Source organism: Phaethon lepturus, unplaced genomic scaffold, assembly GCF_000687285.1.
Source record: "Phaethon lepturus isolate BGI_N335 unplaced genomic scaffold, ASM68728v1 scaffold17930, whole genome shotgun sequence".
NCBI classification, from domain to species: domain Eukaryota; kingdom Metazoa; phylum Chordata; class Aves; order Phaethontiformes; family Phaethontidae; genus Phaethon; species Phaethon lepturus.
In genome coordinates, this window is record NW_010511358.1 from 24,569 (window position 1) to 44,560 (window position 19,992).

General features: G+C 36.8%; 1 protein-coding gene across 1 annotated transcript; it reads right to left on the reverse strand.

Annotated features, from left to right (window-relative positions):
- Nucleotides 1-3,628: 3,628 nt before the first annotated feature.
- Nucleotides 3,629-12,415, reverse strand: DCUN1D1 (DCN1, defective in cullin neddylation 1, domain containing 1). Its single transcript, XM_010283776.1, has 6 exons — nucleotides 12,205-12,415; nucleotides 10,787-10,955; nucleotides 10,060-10,190; nucleotides 5,993-6,075; nucleotides 5,651-5,747; nucleotides 3,629-4,116 (listed from the first exon to the last, which is right to left on the reverse strand). The coding sequence occupies exons 1-6, from the start codon at nucleotides 12,377-12,379 to the stop codon at nucleotides 4,037-4,039; spliced, it is 735 nt and encodes a 244-aa protein (XP_010282078.1). The 5' UTR covers nucleotides 12,380-12,415; the 3' UTR covers nucleotides 3,629-4,036.
- Nucleotides 12,416-19,992: the final 7,577 nt, after the last annotated feature.

The following is a 19,992-nucleotide window of genomic DNA, read 5'->3' on the forward strand; positions in this document are numbered from 1 at the left end:
AAGGCTGAAGAAACATTCCCCCATGTGCACGGCCACCTACACCGATCACAGATGGACACGTGGGAGCACTGACATGAGCAGAGCGAGCACCTCCGGCCTCACCTTGCTGCTCCTCTTGCTGGAGAGAAGTCCACCAGTCAGGAAAAAACCACCCCCAGCAACTTCATAGACGTACATACATACAGAAGGGGAGGGTCCCTCCAGCTGCTGGCCCAGCAGCTGCAGCTCACCCTGGCACCTACCTGGAGGAGATGATGTGCTTAGTGATGGATTCCAGCACAGGCTTCACTCCCCTTTCTTCAACAGCAAACGGAACAGCTGCCTGCCCCAGCCTGCTGCTTGCCCCACACAACAGTTGCAGCTCCATCACCTTGCAGGCTTCCTGGGCAGCTTTCCTGTTCCTGATTTGATTGACAGGGTTAACAGCCTGAGTCCTGCCAGTTGTCCTTTAAAATTTCAGGCCCTCGTCCCTTAGAGAGTTCATACTCTGAAGACACAAAATTGAGTTTAGAAAGGAAACTGCTGTAGTATGTGTAAAACATTCAAATTACAGTTAGGCAGCTTTTTGTTATGTTAGAACTTCCCGAGGCTGATTGTTGGTCCAGTTTAAACATCCAAACTAAGTTTGAGTTCCAGGTGTCTGTTTAAGCTGCAAGACTCTTGGTGTTTACTCCGGCAAATACTTTACAGACAGCTAACTCTTACAAAGCTAGGGCCTATTGCTGATAGATAACAATTTCAAGTATTTAATAGTGGGGTCTCCGTTTTTTAAACCCATGGCGCCATGGGTCTAAAAACCAAGTATCATCAGCGTACCAGACTCAAATAAGATGTACAAAGACTTCTGGCAACATTATTTAAATAAAATGTGAATGACAAAAGTTTATTAAATGCATTCTTAAAAAATTAGATCTTTCTTAAATAAGGATTTCTCAGTATGGATTTCATCATAAAACAGTTTTGAAGCAAGTCTAAGTTACTGGTTAACAGGTTCATCAATGAATGTCATGTTATTTATGTACAGTAGTCTTCAACCATGTTTAAACAAACACAGTGTGCAGGGGGTCTTCCTTCCTTCACATACTAGGTACTGTCACAGCAGCCCTGATTTGTACTTCTAAACATTTAGAATAAGCAGTAGGCAAGGTGGTGCAGCAGTTCTTATATCCCCTCCCCCCCCAAAGACTTAAGCAAGAAAGTGTATTTTATGCAGAAGTATTCCATACTTTTCCCCCCCACCACCTAAAAGCACATTCTAGAATATGTCTTACAAATAATACACTGAAGCAATGCATGAGAAGAATTACTCATGGCAATTTCACTGGAGCTTTATTGCCTCTGTTGGTAATGAGAGGGATTGTAAGAAGTTACATTTGAACTTACAGAGATATGTAAATGATTTTTTTTTTTACTAAATATAATCTCAAGATTAAGTGTTTTATATCAGGGCACTTCTAATTTTGCACATATTTAATGATGATGTATAAAAACAGGTTACAAACTTGATGTTCACCTTTTTCTTCTTGGCATTTGGCAAAATTAAATTGATCCATTTAAGGGGAGATCATCAAATTGAAGACATAAGCACTTACGAATTAAAGCAACCCAAGTAAGCAACTTGTCTGCATTCTTAAAAAAAAAACAACCAACAACAACCACACAAATATATAAAGGAAAAAACACATGGCCACATCTGAGCACGTTTCAATACAAAATATTCCCTGTAACCAGGCATTTTGTCCTTAGAACAACACCCTGTTAAATCAATTGTTTCTTTCAAACTTCAGTCACTCATTTTGAAAAACTTTAAAGATGCCATCATAGCACACATAACCCTTTTCTGCAACATAATTAGTCAAAGTTTTATGTATTTCTTTATAATTACACAGTAATTATAAGTGTGTAGTACCAAACTGATGACAACACTGTTCTGTTGAAAAGATCTTGCATTCAAAAGGAATATTCTTTAAAACACCACAGCATTATGCCACTACCCAACTCAGACTTTCTTGAGGGACAAGTCTGTGTTGGGATAAAAAGCAAGTCAGTTCTCCTCTCCCAACACAGCATCCTTAAACTAATCAATCTGAAACTGTACCAAAACCCTCAAGACAGAAAACGGCACGCAGAGATACCTTGTAGAGCTTTTTTCCACCCTCCCCTAAGTTCAAGTCCCCATTTTTATTTACAAAAAATTGAGAAAGGAAATACTGAAAGCAGCAAAACACACATTTTTTGGCATAGCCAATTCCAGTAGCTGGAGAAAGTTTGCCATGTTTCTGCAGAATTGTATTCTTGAAATAAATGCACAACTGGATTTTCTTAAAAGAGCACCGCTATAAGGGGACCTAGCCTTACGGTCAACTTCAGAGAACACAAATACACATTTTTAGCAGTTTAATAGTCAATTTTTTTTCCTAAAATACTTTTAGCATCTGCATAAAAAGTGTTCTGCTGTTTAGTGCAAGTACCAGTTACTCACTTCAAAAATAATTCTGGCCTTATCCTGTGATTATTCAGAGCATGGACTTAAACCTCTATCCTTACTTGTAAGTCTAACCGGTTTTTCTTTCCTGGAGCTCAGTATTTTCCAGCTTGTTTTACAGAGTAGTATTTATCAATTCTCTTCACAAGTAGCTAAGTGAGGAGTAAAAGACCATGTTTAGCAAAAAAACAGCTCAAGAGCTCTTGTAATATTAAAAATAAAGAACTGCATCTCATAAAACCCGTTTTGAACAAATTACTTGGTTAAATGCAGTAAGAAGTAGTGATGGATCAACAAAATCATTTAAGCAAACAAAGCCAGTGTAATATTTTATATCTGATCTGCACTTGTTTGGGAAAGCTCTACTCTTAATTTCTGTATTTGGCAACCACAGCGATATGTCAATTTAAGGAAAAATCAACAAAATTATTAAAAAATGGGTGGCATCCATAACCGCAGTACCTATACATTATAAAGATTTAACTTACTTCTCAGGATAGTGGTTTCAAAACCTAGATTCACATCAAACTCACCAGCTTCTTGTACAACAGGGCCATTTGTTTCATCATACCTCAACCATAAAAATTCCATGTCTCAATTTAAAATACTGTATTGTATAGCAAATATTTAAGACACAAATTCAGTATATTCAAGTTTTAGATTTCCACAGAAATGAAAAACCTTTCTTTGACAGACAGATAAGCATTTCAAAACTGTAATGAAATCTGGTTTCTTAGATAATAGCCTAGAGAATATTAGATTCTATCCTGACGCACACAGCTTATCTCAATGACGCTCACTGAAGGCCAACTAGAACATTACACACGGGTGCTTTAAGTGCACAGTAGTTGTGTCGTACTTCAACTGTTCTCACAGTCAGCTGATGTACAATCAAACCATTCAGATAGGCACCTAGATACCCCAGTACTGACAACCTTGGGTTTTCCTGGTTATTTCTGTAATTGTTTTTACCAGATAACTCAAACTCACTTAGACGATACCTGTACTTTTCCAGAAAAGAAAAAAAAAAAAAATTACCGGACCCAGTACACTTAAATATATCACTCTTACAGGAAGTGCTATCAATACAGTCTTTGCAACTAGCCCCAAGTGTATATTTAAGGATTCTTTTAAAAATTGTTTTGATGTTGATCTGTATAATTCGGATGCCATACAACAGCTGTCTGATGACCAGCATTGTGCTTTATGTGAAACTGGAAACCTCAAAATAATTATAAAGCTTCTAGGACTTATGGGAGATGAAACTAGGGTGGTCCACACACAAAAAAAAAAAAAAAAATCCATGATGAAATCCACAATGTTGGAATTTTAATGGGCAAGAGTGGTCCAGACTAGAAGAAAAGCCCAAACCACCAGTAGAAGAATGAAATATGATATGGTCCAAGATGTATCCTTAAAGGTTTGTCTCAACCCTCAGCCATATTGTGAGGATTGATCTTCAGTTCAGTCCAGCCAGCAGAAATTGACTGTGCAATTTTCCATTTCAGGTATTTGTACAGACTATGTACACTCTAGTAGGGTCCTTTAGTGCTACACTGTCGTACTTTTTGTCCCAGCAATTTGAGGGCGTGCAAATTCCACAAAGTCATCAATAAGAACTGGCCATGCCCCTAAAAGACAAAAAAAAAAAAGAGACCAGAACATAAGAACTCAGTTCAACAAGGCATTCTTTTTAAAACTTCATATCTAAACAAGTTATTTACTTTCTGGTCTTAACTAGGCATATTTGCAAGCAAAAAAATTGTAATTTTATTTTCTTGCTTGAAATTTAAGAGCTGATTAAACATTTCTACTTCCTTTAAACCCAGTTAATACACATGCCTTTCAAGGGTCATAGTTCCTTCATCTTCCTGACCAAAAAAAAAAAAAAAGAAAATAAAAAAAACCCACAACAATGACAAAACTTCTAGCTTAAAATTGGCCTGGTTGTGGCACCAGAACTTGATCTCCAGGATGGCAACAGCTGCTTAAAAATGTTTAACATTGGATGAGGCAGGCTACGCTGTAAACAAGCAGCATTATCTTAACACGGTACAGCATTTACTGCTCACAATTGATTTTGCATGAATGCAGTGTTCATCTGTTAGAATCAGCATACTTAGCCATACCTGAGAACAGCAAAATGCACTCTGGTAGCCAGCAGCGTAGTATAATGCCCTAAAAGGCTGCTGTTACACTATAAATATATATATATATATACACACTCTTCTGTATTCCTTATCAGGAGGTAGTTAAAATGCGTATCAGTATTTTACATATTATGGGCAGCCATATCCAAAGAGGTCCCCAGTCATGTGCATGATGATCATGTGAAGGTTAAAAATAATTGTGGGCTTGGGGTTCCTCCCCCCTGCCCCCCCAAAAAAATACGTTTATTCCAAATCATTAAAACACATTTTCTGCCTTTAGTCTTTCTAAACTATATTGATTTATCATGGGGAGCAGCCCATTCACTCAGTAAGGGAATGAGAACTGTCCATAATTATTAATACAGTTGTAGAAGTTTGTTCCCCTCTGCTCTGGAAGTATCAGAAGTCTAGAGTTCCCTCCACTCACTGAACTTATCTGCTGCCGATCGAAGATAATTAGCTGTTCTTGGCTACAGATGGACTGAAAGAGGAAAGATCAAGACAAAAGTTTACAAGAAACACATTGGGTAGGAAATAACTTATGTTTAGCAATCCCTGTATGCTGCCTGCTACATGTCCAATCTTCATGCACCGAAGCAACCAAACTTAAAAAAATATTCTCAGCTAATAAATGCAGTAACCAGAGGACCCTACGAAGAAATGCACAGGCCATGAATCAGTTACTTAGTTGTAGATGCCAAGAACTGCACTGATGGAGAATCTGTGGTTTTTAAGTGGACAAATATCAGGGTTTGTCTCAATAAGAAAAAATTTGTATTTGAGCTCAGACAGAAGAAAAAAAAGAAGATAAGAAGGTTTCAGCATTCCTTTTTTAAAGCTGCAGTAATAAACAGATGATAAAAACATGCATTAAAGTAGCTCCGACTGAACTTTACATCACCAGTGTTATTCTAATTATGCTGTTATTAGACAGCTGTGCCAAAGCAGATACACAATAATAAATATAGCATAAAACACAGTTAGAAGTTAATGATAAGAAAATGGAAATGTTTACCTTCCTCATCATAGTTAGACATATCATCTGCTATCATTGTACTAAAGTCTAGAAGAAGGTTCCAGGTATCCTTAGGAATTGATCTTTTATGATGTTCCTGTTTGGAGGGGTGGAAAATTTATGTTTAAAAAAAATTAAATTAAAAAGCCTTATACATACTCATTTTTACTGTCTTGGACACATCCATATTCCCAAAACATATCTCTCTTGTACACACTATGAAGTGCAGTATCTGGGATCTGGGTCAAAACAGTTTATTTCGTCTACTCAATAATTTAAGCATATTTATCTTCCAAGTTTTGAAAATACTGCAGTCCAGTTTACGTAAAGATTTAAACTTACCAACAAAAATTTGTTCCACAAGTCTAGAAATTTAAATCTTCCATTAAGTACTAAATTCCAGTAGGCAATGGCCATTTCTAAATCTGTAATATTAAAATATATTAATTTTTAGAGATACACATTTCAAATATATCATCTCCACAGGTATCTAACATTACGATGAACCACATATTCATAAAGGTGAAAAGATTAATCTAATGCAAATATACTCGTGGATCCTTTATAAAAAGGCAACCATAAAGCAGTATAAAAAGCTATGAAATATTTGTGTAACATCTCTTGAATACAGAAGAACTGAAAATTGCACACATTAATATCTAAAATATCCAAAATACACAAGGATATTTCATATGCCTTTTGCTATCTAACATTACTTTAGTTAAATTCAGTGAAACCTTTTTGTCTTAAAAATGCTATTGACTTGAAAATTTAGTTTTTTGTGGTAAGATCTGCCTTAATTTTTTTTAATATATAAAATACAATTTACATAAAACTAGCTTTTTATTATTTCATTTTTAGAGCAACCTTGTTACAGGTGCTGGCTTTGTAACATAGCTTTTGTCAAGTGTTTATTTCTGCAATCAGGTTTCCTTTTGAAAAAAATCTTTAAGTGCTGTACAAGCAGATGGTTCATAGTTGGTTTGTTACTTGTTGGTCTTCTTTTGGTTGGTTTGTGTTTGTTTGGATGGCTTTTTTTGGGTTTGGGTGGTGGTTTTTTCCGCCCTCAAAAGAAAGTTCCTGCTTGTTTTGAATCTGTTTCTCAGGATGACTGAGAAACCTGAACTGACACTGGCCAGGAACAAAATCCTACTGCCCGTCAGGCAACTGCGTGCTGCTGTCAGCAGCGGGTGCTGTTATAGTGTAGCAGTTAGGAAAAAGAAACTGGTTAGTCTAGCATGTAGGGGAAAAAAAAGTTTTTTTTTAAAAAAATCACTTCCCCAGTATTTGCCAAAGGCTAAACTAACATGCATTTACTGTTTATTAGTGGCATACGGTAACGTGTTAGCTGATAAGAGAAAGTTACATATCTGAGCTCTAAGTCTCTCCCTAGCGTGATCCCCAGCACCAGGAATTAACAAGGACCTCTCTACTGTATAACAAAATGCTACTGACTGATCTTACTGAATTCAGGATCCATCACCAAGTACACACAGTAACCCAAAAAGGCTACCTAGTTAAGTGACCTCTTTTTTAACAAAAGCTCTTATGTATTTTGCAGTCAAGCAAATCTCTTCTTCCATAAACAATCCTCTTGTGAGAGCAGAGAGAAGAGGCACATCATCAACCGCACCTCAGGAAAAATAGAAAAAACCTGACACAACCTAAGAAAACCCCTCCCTTCCCCCCAAAGGCGCCCAAATTACTTACAAAAACAGGGAGGTGGATCTTAAGAGAATAGCAAACAAAACAAAGCATGAACTCTGCATTGCTGGAGGGAAAATAGACGGTGATGGAGGGAGCTTATTAATCGTTTAGTATCTTTGATATTGGAAGTCTTCTCCAACACCATATTCACATTATTAACGCTTCCTGACCAAAGTAAAGAGTAAAATTTATGGAGGATTTTCCAGCAGCTGCAACAAGGTGTGATTTCAGACAAAAGTCTGAGTTTTAAGAAGCAGAGACTAATTAAACAGAAGTCACTACTCTTGAGTAAATAAGCTATAGGGGAAAATGACAACTTACTAAAGAGTGTAAAGGCTAGGTATCTCTCTTTCACAGAAGATTCAGATACAAAAATATTCCCTTCAGCTTTGAACTAACACTACTGTCTTTCTGAAAATTAATAGATACAAACTTCTGATTAAGCTGATCAGTTCCTCAAGGAAACAGATTATAAAACTAAATTTTACTTATTTGTGATGTATTAATAGCAGGTATACAATAAATGCAGGGTCATTAAATTTCTGCATATTTATAGTGGTTTATCAACAAACACTATAACCAAACTGTGCATTTTGACACGCTTACACAATTTTGGGATTATTCTTGTGGGTAAGCAAAGGCCTTTAGGAAACAAATCTCAGGATGCTGCAACCTCAAACTCATTATATATAATGAGTGCAAACATGTAAAGCACAAAGACATAATGCCTTAGGACAAACTACATGTTTTAAAATCAATCTTATGAAATCACAAAATTTGAAAGTAAAGATCTAATTTTAGCTTCCCATAAGAAAGTGAAAGAATGCTCAGGAAAAGTCCTCATGGATCAAATATGAAAGTCTCAACATAGATGCTCCATTTTGAGTTTTATCCTGAGAGATGCAACAGCAGCAAACAATGTTTGAGATGAACATCAGCTAAAAGGTATTCTCAAATGATATGCAAATAGCACATGAACTTCTAAGACTTACACAGTAGTAAGAAATTATGTAGAGGAAATGCATTTCCAGAACTGAGCCTAACTACTACACAATGTTTGGAAGATTAGAGACCAATATACATTAAAATGAATTTGCAAGTTCCTACAAGCAGTTATTTAGACATTCCAAAATTAATTGCCTAACTAAGAGCACTTACTTTCCAGCACTGTACTTCTCCTGATATTCTTTTGCTTCAGGGTTTCCAGAACTATTCTGCCCTATCACAAACTCATGCCTAGAACTGTGTATTTATTGGCACCAAAAGGGTTGATAAGCATCCAGATTTTAAGCTTACTTCTATATCACTTCCAGATCCAGACTTTAAAAAAAAAAATAAATCACCTTACACTATATAGGCTATATGAATCTGAGAAAACTATACATGTCTTTGTCACTCTTAGAGCTTAACCTGCATAAAGAAGCTTTAAGATGAATGAAAGATAAAGCAAGGGACTTAGTTTTCCTGGTAAATAATTTTTACTGAAGTCTGTTTCATCTGGATACTCAAAAGATTCATCTCCATACGGGGGGAACAAAAAACAGGACACAGAAAGCTGTTAAAGTATGACACAGTCTCGAAACTAAGACATGGAGCTTTTGCTTATTTACGTATTTTTCAATATTCATTTTAAGCCAGAAGTTGGTCCAGATATAAAAGACAACAAAACCAAAGCAAAATGCTCATCTTTTCACAGTGCATGAATGCAAAGCTGGTCAGTGGCAGTCAGTTTAAGGCATTTTCATTACTGAGAAGAAGAAATTCACAAGCTGACAAGTAAGAACCTACTGGTCTTTCAGTATTTTATTTCTTCTCAAAAAAGTTAAATTATGAAGTTAACAGAGAGTCATGAAATACTTAGCTATGGATAATATTTCAACTACATTGTATAAAGATTTATGCATTCCGGTTGGTTAACATTACTGCTTGAAAGAAATTTTTGTTCCCTCATTTTTGCTCTTTTAAATAGACAGATCTACAGTTTATTCATTTAGTTGCATCTGAACTGTGGTGTTCTGGCATGTTTTTGACATTGTTTTTTGTTTAAAAAAAAAAAATTATTAAGTGATTCTTCCACCTCACCTATCCTACTAATCAAAAGCACAATCAGTGGAAGAGCTCTGAAATTATGAAAAACAGACAAACATTCGGTGAGCTGGGGCAAGGGGGGAGCAGAAAAGCTGTAGGTAGGCACCTGTTACCAACAGCACAACAGCAGACATCAAGCCCAGGATATAGAAATCTATTTGTACTATTCCAGTTCTATTTTGCCAATACACTTGCAAGAATTTTTGGTGTTACAGGAGACTGTACAAGTGTACTTACATGGAAATCAGTTTTACAGCTTAAATTCAATTGAATTTTTGCTTTTAGGATAATCTGCTCAGTGCTGCAAATTCTAAGTGGTATAATTATGCTTTTAATGGAAGGCCATAATCCACTATGTTTACTGAGAATTGCACACACCCGTAGTGAAAGAATAAACTTTCTCTCATAAAATTTTGTAGTCTATACTAATGATGCAGATATTTCTATCTATTTGAACACCTTAAACTGACATCTGTCTTTCACAACAGAGAGATGTATTTTATCCCACGGGTGGGTATCTTTCAGACTCATTGGATCACAATAATATTACTGCTTTAATCAGTCCAGTCATTTCCCATATTTACAAACAAATGTTTATAATTAAGAATACATACCTAAACCTTTCTGTCCTGGATTCTTTGCGAAGTTGAAAGTAAACTGATAAAAATCCTTAAACCTTCCTGGCTCTTTTAATTCTTGTTCCATTTTAGGAATCTGGGCCTTCAGTTTTTCTATGCTGTCACATCTGCATTTTAAAAAGCATGTTTATTTGTGTATTATTCATTTTGCCATAAAATAGGAGTTATAACTTAAACAAAAATTATAACATTTTTGTGGAAAACAATACAATTATCAAAACAAAATTCAGGAAGCCTTTAATTAGTCTGCGCTATAACAACAAAGAAATTAAATTGTTGTACTTCTTCCATTTGCACATACTAGCTAACACGTCAGACTCTATAAACCACGAGATTTTTAGAAAAATGTGATAAAGACTACTACATTCTCATAAGGCAGAGAAATCCCAGGTATGCTACACTGCAGACCAACATCCTTGCTTTACCTACTTGAGTAGCTCTATGGCAACTAACTGAAATACTCACACAGCCAAGGCAAGTAGCACTCAAAGTTGCCTCCCTTTTTTTGGTCACTCAGCATCTAGCACATAGACAGCAGATGCATTTTTACAGAGGCAGACAAGTGATGCTAGACTCCGAAAGTCTCAGAAGTCTGAAAGGACAATGTGATTGTGAATTCCCCAAAACAGGGCCGTTTCACTGTATGTTCCAGTTTCTGACACTGGATTACACTGTCAATTTTTAATACTTACTGCACACTTACCCTAGCTCAGTCATTCCATCCATGAATTCCAGCTTTGAAAATTCACACTGTGTTGCAGCTCGGAATTTCCATGCAATGATGAGTACAGTAATGCTGGCTGGGTCAAGAGCTAGATCATCACAAAACTGCTGTATACCATCTATACCAATTTTATTTTCATCTTGAGGATCTTTGGGATATAAAAGTAAGTATCAAGAAAACAGATTTTTGAAAAAGCTAATTTATTCAACACAAGTATTACAAAATAAGCAAACATTTTCAAGAAGCCATTTCTTGGATCAGCCCTTATAAGTGAATATTTTAAAAACAAAGTTAAATTAGTACTCTCAATGGCTAAGCTTTAACAACTGAGGAAGCTACTACAATGAAGCCTCTCATGCAATGAAGTTTATGTTATTTTCATTGAGAGACAAAAGCACCACAAACATTTGTTTTCTGCCTAATAATATGCATGATATTCTGACTCATTCCATACAGACAACAGTGTTCCTTTCCCACCAGCACACTTAATTATTGGCAGCTTTGGTAAGATTGCCGATCTGTGTATCATTATAAACAATTTTGCAGTGTCTATTTGCCAGCCATACTGATACAATTATCAAATCTGCCCCAAAACTACTAAGTCAACATTAGTTTTATGCATTTTCTGGCATCACCAGCATGCATGAGATTCGACATGGTAAACTCCAAGAGGAAAGTTACGTTGCCCCATTACCGATTCCATGTCAGCCAGGCACACTCCTCTTTCCACAAAGGAATCAACATCTGGTCTGGAAATGAGCTGCTCACATTTCAAGTGCACTAACAAAGACCTAACTCAAGCCAACAAAGACTTCAGGAAAATGCTATTTGTATCATGCACACACATGAAAACTGACAGATAAAGTAGCACCCATTTTTAGATTTTTTTTTTTAAAGTGCTAAAACACAGAATTTGTACTACTGTACTGAATCCACTTTACTATTTGTGGTAGGATAGCATCACTTGAACACTGGCTACGTAACGGTGTTTTGTAATTATCTGATAATAAGCACAAGGTGACTAAAATTAACGTAGAATCCATCCTTGGTACTCAACGTTTGTCAGGAGTGAGTCACAAGTAACATGCTTTCCTCAGAAGAATCACCTAAAATCCACATTAACTGCTACACTTACTCACTGTACACACAAATCCAGTTCCAGACCCTAGTCTTGTATAAGTTTACATATATTTAGAGCACATAAAGCAACTCCATGTAATCCTTATGAAGCAGAAGCCTACCTATATTCCCCTTCTAACTTGTATTATTAGCAATAGAAAAACACAAGCTGAAAGCACGAAGATCCCCAAGCACAAGAACACAGCTGCAATGATACATTGTAATTGAGAATACACACATCCAACTAGGAAATAAGCCTTAAAACTCTGGCTACTCACCTTTGTATCTGTTATATAGTTGTTCTAACTTCTTTCTGTCCAATGATCCTTTAACACTCTCTCGTATATAAAGTTCAGGATTTTGGAAAAAGTTGTCTGTTGCAACATCTAACTTCCAGTCATTTTGAGACAGACAACTCACTGCTGTCTTTTCACTAGATTGTGTGAAGACCATGAACTGACGTACTTTATCCTTCTGTGATGATTTCAACTTGTTCTAGTAAAAACAGACAATACTGTCACTAGAAACGTTTTACTGGACACACACACACACAAATCATCATTTTATTTTAAATATTTTTAAATCAGTACCTTTTATAATTTTCCCAAGCAGTCTTTCTCTAACTGCTGGGGCTGTTACACACTGAAGCCAACACTTATTTTCTCACTTGCCTTTTTAAAATTTAATCCTACCTTCATTCTAGGTACTTTACATTGTAACAAAACTGAATTAAAGCATCACAAAAATCATGCTGGCAAAGCAATCACAGAAATAAAAAGTGGGTATTCTTATTGCATATTTTGAGACACAGCTGAAGGGCATAGCAAATTCAGACAGCTGTAACATGGGACCTTTGTATTTAAACCGATTTTTGTTTTTTAAAAAGAAAAAAACAATTCTCCTCAATAGAATGCTATACCTACCAAAAAAAGGGCAATTGAGATGCCTAAACAAAGCCCATGGTTATCAAAATATTTGATAGATTAATTGCCTCAAGAGATGCGGCAGAACAGGCCATTTAAGAGCTTACCATCACTGCACGCGAGGCTGGCATTCACTTAGTCCCAGCTGACCCAGCCAACAGAAACAGCAGCCAGTGCAGGACCAGGTCCTGCACAAGACCACGCTGCCAGAAAAATGATCTCTTGATGTGCCTCTGGATGGCAGCAAGGAACTAGGCTGGGTCATCCATTTCAGGAGATACACACCGAAATACCTTAAAAGACTTTTTTTTTTTTTTTTAAAAGAGATTTTTCACTTTGAAGGTGCTTAACTCCACCTACATAGTTTACAAAGCATTCCTGTGAGGAGGCATTGTCTCCATTTCACAGGTGCAGCAACAGAAGCTAAAAAAAAAAGGTTAAGTAAGTTTGCCCGAGGCAGGCAGAGGAGTGAGTAGCCAAGGTGAGAGCTCTGGAATTTCAGGCCTCCTGCTCAGACCAAGAGGCATCCCTCTGCTCTAGTGCAAAACTGAATTGAGTGCTTGCTGCCGGTAATTTATCAGCACAGAGTGATTCCCAAAGGATATTTTTGATGAGGAGAAGCACACTCAGTATTTCAAGGGTATTAGTTACACAAAACTAACTGCTGATCAGGAGAAAGCAATCATACAGCTTTTGCACTAAATCCAAATTAAGTTCTAAAGTTCAAAGCAAAAAGACTCCTAACATTACAACTTGGTAAATAGAAGTTATGACTTTTAAGTCAGGATTGGATACCTTACGTGGCACAAATATTTCATTTGTAGTTTACCTTGCATTCTAACCAAAACTTGGAAAATATAGTAATGAACACAATATACAAGTGAATGGCTCCTTCTCAGGGAATATAGGGGAAAACAGGCCAAAAATACATCTAGATGTGATAAACTATCCTCAGCCAAAGAATGAATGGTGCAGGAGCAGCATGAGCTCAAACTCTTCATTCCGAAGGATAATTAGTGTCCAATCACATTATCATTAGAAAAAAGAACTAAGCTTCAGAACAAAAATTCATCTGCCCTAAAAGTCAAAATCAGTTTTCTGCTGCTTGATAGCAGTGAATGTGAACACTGTTATTCATGAGAGTAAAGTTACCAGCTTCAGAGTTACACCTTTAAAAAAAAAAAATACACATTTGGCTTAAACTGATACCCACATAATATACTAAACCCCTTTGATTTAAGAACCCTTTAAAAAAAAAATCCCCCCAAACCAAAACAACCCTGTATCTACAACACTTAGCTGAATCCAAAATTTTAGCACACACTGCAGAGTTAAACACAGTGATACTAGTTAGGCTATACTACTTTTAAAGTTACAGTGCGTTGCTGCTTTATTTAAGTCTCTTGAATAAGTTTCTCACATTGGACCTTTTGCTACAAACATGTTTCTGAAACACAGGTTTTCCGAAATGGTTGCAGGTAGAGGTCAAGCCATCAGAGCAGGTTCTGCAAAGTCCCACTACTAACAACCTGTGCATGCTTCAAGTTTCACAGCAGACATTCAGCACCTTACAATATTGAGCTCAAATTTTTGCAAAAATCACTTACGCTGACAAAGCCACATGGAATGACTTCCAGAAATGACTAATGCATTTTTAGCTCCACTTTTTAAAAATATATTGTAAACTCAGATACATTAAAAGAAACCATTGAATGAAATCCCAAATGAAGATGAAACAATCCCAAGGCTAATTTTCTCTATCATCAATTACCAGCTTCCTCAAATCAGTTCCACACAGCCAGACTGATGCATCACCACAGACTCAGCTACAGTATAGGGCAGGGCCACACTTATGACCTTACCTTTTCTTTTCTTTCCTTTTTTTGACAAAGCAGATGCCTTTAATCACTAGCTTTTTGTTTGTTAGGGGGTTTTTTCTTTAACATGTACACATAAGTATGCATAACCTTTTTAATACTGAATATTCTGTAAAACCTCAGGAGGCTTTGTTCTGCCATACTCTTCCAAGAGTAAACTCTAAAAGCAATGACATACAACAAAAAGTCAAGGAACAGGTTTACGAGGGCTTCACCATGGATACCCAAGACCACAAATGATAGTGGGTTTTGCATGCTGTCACATAAAAGGAGAATACAATTTATTAGATCAAGAATTGCAGCTTAAATCATTTTGTGATAAACTTCAAATACTATACAAGCATGAGATCTCCTGTGCTTGGGGCTCCCAAAGTGATAGTAACAACATAAAACCTTTTTAAAAAAGAGCATTAAATTTGCCAACAGTCAAGCAGCTATTGACACTAATCAGTATAGCATTCAATAATACATTAAGATGCAATAAATCACACTGTTCAGCCATAACCTTTTTCTGTAATAACTATATTTTTACTGGCCAAAGACAAGTTTATTCTTAGTGAAGAAGTGCCAAAGCCCTTTCTTTATATTTGATGAATGTTTCCGCAGAAGCTTGCCAACGTGGACAAGACACTCCACATCCTAAGTGACTGGACAACTCTTTGAAGGCCTACTACAGGACAGCAAGGGATGAAATTACTGCTGAGTTTTTATTATCCTATTATAGCTCTTCTTTCATCACATTAAAAACCCACACTTCAAGCAGGAACAGGTTCCAAGCCTTCTGTACTTTTAAGGGCTATTTCTAGAAGCTGAGTTGTAACAGTCTATTATTGTTTTAAGTGTGCAATACAGAAGCCAGAGCACCCTATAACCTTTAATCCTGCAGTCATCAGGCAACAAATACCTTACACTGCAATTGTATGTGCTGTAATGCAATGCAATCTGTTTAAAATATCTCAACTTTAACACTAGTTAAAAGGGAAGATAGAATTTTATTTACCCTTCTAGCTAAAATATACGAGTGAAAACCAATGGAAAACAAATGCAACAAATTCTCTAGTAATTCTTATCCCTTGGGTAAGGGGAAAAGGAAAAATCGAGATCTGCAAGCTTTTGATCAAGTTTGTGTGGTATCCAAGCTACCTTTTACAATGAGGATGTCATAAAGAGACAGGAGGTGAACTTTCTTTTAAAACAGAATAACTTCTCTATGTGAAAAGCTACATTGTGTAGATTCTTAAAACTACAATAATTAAATCTTTCCAATGAACATCTGATGACATAATATTAATTTTAAAATTAAAATTTGCCTCTGCCCATCAAGGACCTAATTTGACAATTCTAATTCAATAACCCATCCTTGACAGTGACTAGTATCAGATACTTTGGTGAAAGATTAAAAATTAAACTTAAAAAAATACTTGGGGTTTTTTCCCCCCCAATATTTTTTGTCCTGGCCTCAAACTGAAACTCTCCCCATCTAAGGGAATAAGCTTTCTGAGTCCAGCAGGGGAAAAAAAAAAAAAAGAATGCTAGAACTGATCTGCCAACTCTGACTTATAGTTGGTTGTTTTTCCTTATCTGCTACACTCAACTTTTAGTCACCTCAGATTCAAAGATAACCTCTGTGCACTGGTCATCAATGCCTTTCAGATAGCTAATACCCGTATGAAGGCTCCACTCTCCTGGATAATGCACATGGGAAACAATAACAACCTTCATCCCACACTGCCTGGACTTAGATGGCTGAGGATTCCTACCAAAACCCTTTCTTGGACTTTGCTCAAAGGTTATGTGTGGCTGCCAGCTACACAAGCAGTGCACGATCAGCTTGAAGTATCCCTGCCTAAAATTCCTTATGGTCCCCAAAGAAGACATCATACAGTTACTCCTTAATGGGTAACTTGCTTTTCACCTTCCCTTTCCAGCCACTGCTAACAGATGATCCGATTCCTGCCAGTTTCAATGCTAACTAAAGGAAATTGAATGTTGCGACATCTGTGCTTTTGTTTCAGTCAGGACTCAAAGAAAAGCCTGTTAAGGTCTCATGCAGATAGGTAAAAGCCATTTCTAAAACAGTATCAACCTCCACGAAGTCAAGGCTTTTATACTAGCTGCATTTAAACTCTAGCAAGAGATCTGGCTGCAGGAAGCATCCTTGCACTTTCAAAGGACCCAAGTGATGTCAGTTCAAACACACAATAACATCAGCACAGGCTTGTGCAGGTAATAACCATACAGATCATACCTGCCGGTTTTGTTGCATCTTTATTCACACACCAATGGTCAAGAGAATATTGCTCCCTTGCAGTGTCTGAATCACTTCACACTGGGCTTTGACCATTAAAGGAATGTACAAGACACCTGCAAATAATCTGGTTTACTGCTTATATTCAACAAATACATGGCTAAACCTTAAAAGGCAAAATCATGAGTATTTTTCTTTGATAAGAAAACAAAAGTTAATCACAACAACAAAAGTCTATGAATACAATGAATTACATTTTAAGCCACCCACCGTGATGGCATATGGGTCTACTACCAAAAAAACCCCATAAAATCCAAGTTGAAGACAAAACAATTAAAGTAAATAATCATAGTTTCTGTATAATGTAAACAAGTATGCCCTTCAACCACATTTTATTTTGTACAGTAGTTTTTTTGAAAAGAGGGAACACTAAGTTCGTAAGGATATTTTTAAGCTTCTGTTTCAAACTGAAATCCGTTTGTGTGCAGTGGAACAGAACAAAACTTAAAAGTTTACAAGGTCTGTTCAGATATAAAATCCAAGGAAAAAAAAAAATCACAAACAACATAACATCGAAGTTGCTTTTTACACCCTCTAACGTTCTTTTAGTGGATAAAATCATTTTAGTACTAGCATATGGGCAGAAGTCTTTTACAAAAGAGCAATATATAGCTACCCAGAAGAATGCAGTAGTTGTAATAGTGTTTTAAGGTAATTCATGTTAACCTGAGAGGTGAAAGAAACACCAAAAATCAGGGCTTTTTCAATGAAAAAAGGAGAAAATAAACCTGTCAGGTTTTTATCATTCTTAACTCTGGTCCAGGGCAGAAGCTCTATTCAGCCATTAGAAGCTGCATTCATACCTTGTATTTGCATTGGCACCATAAAACATGAGTAAAATATCAAGAGCTGCATAATAAATTTCACACCTTGTTCTCAGAGTAGTTCATATTCCTGAGTAATTTTTTCATGGCCCTAGTTAAAAGTGATTTTACAGTATAAGTTCAAAGAGTTCTCTAGTAAGCTGCGAGAGGAAACAAAATCATGCACCATCTTGCCTAGCACTCAGACTACTCCGTCCTAAGCATAATGCCAAGAATCTACAAGTTTTACTAGAGGAGAACCAAAACCATTTAATATCAACAAACTACTGCAGATATGAAAATGCACCATACAAAACAGCCTTGCAGAATAGCTTGTTGAGTTAAACACTACATAACAAAGTCATGACGTACAACAACATTACAGGAGACAGCGTCAGACATGAAATTCTTGTAATACTAAATTTTACAACTTCCTGCCACCTGCAGTTTGCAATAAGAAATTATGTATTTATCAGCATAGAAATATTCCTCAGAGAACACAAACTGGACAATACAATAGGTAATTTAAATAGAGATAAGGTTAGCATTTGGCTCTGGATAAAGCCATGGATACTCACATGCTTGCCTTGACTATCACAGAGTCCTAAATTCATTAAATCATTCATAATAGTACAGGTAGTAAGTCTTCTCCTCTGAGAAGATGGCTTAGAGTATAATAGACCAGCTTGCTGCTTGTCTTGATTCACAGGCACATTACTTGTCCTCATGATGAGATGAAGCAATAACACACCAACAGCTAAGGTGAAGGAGGCCACTTCTACAGATGCTGCTCAGCTCATATGAAAATGCGGGTAAGAGGGGCAGATTGCTACCAGTAATCCAAGGAACACTGCCAGGGTGACGTACCTGAGCACTGGACAGAAAACACTTTTCAAGTCACCTAAATGGCTAGAGGGAGCCTAACAGGCTGCTGTAATGGCCTCCCTTCCAGACACTGGACAAAGACAGTTTGAAGCCAGGAAACCTTTGTCCTGAAAGCACTGGCCATACAAACACTAGTGAGACGAAGTCAGAGCCAGAAGCTGGCGGTGCTGCATGGGCAAGTAGAAGCCAGGCCTCTGCTGCAGGAGCCTCTACCCATAGCATTTGCTGTGCTGGACAAGCAATCTGGCCCCAGGAACCTGCCACAGCCACTGGATGTACTAGCCAGAGGAGGAGCGCATACAGGCAGAAAAATGGAACATTGAATCTCATGCTTCTGGGTGGATATCTTCAGATCTCTGAAGAAGTCTCCCTACTCCTTCCCCTAACTAAATAGAGGATTTTGACATACCACAAGTATAGGTACAGAATCCTATACTTGGGCACTAGAAACAATTCATACCTGTTTCTACCACTTATAAAAGCTGCAGCCTGTCATTTAGTCCCTCTTCAGTGCCTATGTCATCCTTTCACTTGGGTGTTGGAGTCAACAAGCACAACCTGGAAAACAGTTGTTTGCATAGAGCCTAACAACTACGCTCGGGGCCACGACTAGAGTATTCAGATACTGCCTCCAATCTGATAAATACCAATCTATCACTATAGTATTGTTCCACAAAATGTATCTGCTAGTTCTTCAGTTAAGTATTTCCAAGAAGACTAAGCAGACAGGATTCTGCTGTTTCTCACAAAAAGCTATTCTCAGAATAACACACCCCACTATTTCTGTTAGATTGCCACTTATTACAGTACTGTTCAATTTAAATTTCTAACTACATAGCTGGCCAATAATACATGTATGTACAAGACATGAGCTGCGTTATTTATTTTGCATACCTACACTGGATATACTATGAGACAGTTCTAGGTGATTTTTATGGAAAAAAGCCTTCATAAAAAGTTGTGTAACATTACCGCGTAAATGCTATTTGAGACAGTCCCGGAACTGCAGAGTTACAGTAAGACACCTCTACAGTCTGAACTTTAGCCAGACTTTAATCTTCCATAAAAAACTTAAGTCAAGAGTTACATCAAACTATTCAATTAAAAATTATACTAGTAACAAAGTGACAAGTTTATTAGAGGTCTCCATACTGCACCACTAGTTTAAATCCAAATTTAGCTAACCAAATTTTTACGCCAACACAACTCCACCCGTTGAGAGTGATATTTTTATTTTTTCAATACTTGCTAGAATAATATTAACAGCAGG

What these genes read in the sequence shown, in the direction of transcription:
- DCUN1D1 (XM_010283776.1), bottom strand. Translation starts at nt 12,379, where the DNA reads ATGGTCTTCACACAATCTAGTGAAAAGACAGCAGTGAGTTGTCTGTCT. An exon ending in TCCAGGACAGAAAGGTTTAG is followed by an intron (nt 6,076 to 10,059) that starts GTATGTATTCTT and finishes TTAATATTACAG; the next exon opens with ATTTAGAAATGGCCATTGCC. An exon ending in TGTGGAACAAATTTTTGTTG is followed by an intron (nt 5,748 to 5,992) that starts GTAAGTTTAAAT and finishes CCCTCCAAACAG; the next exon opens with GAACATCATAAAAGATCAAT.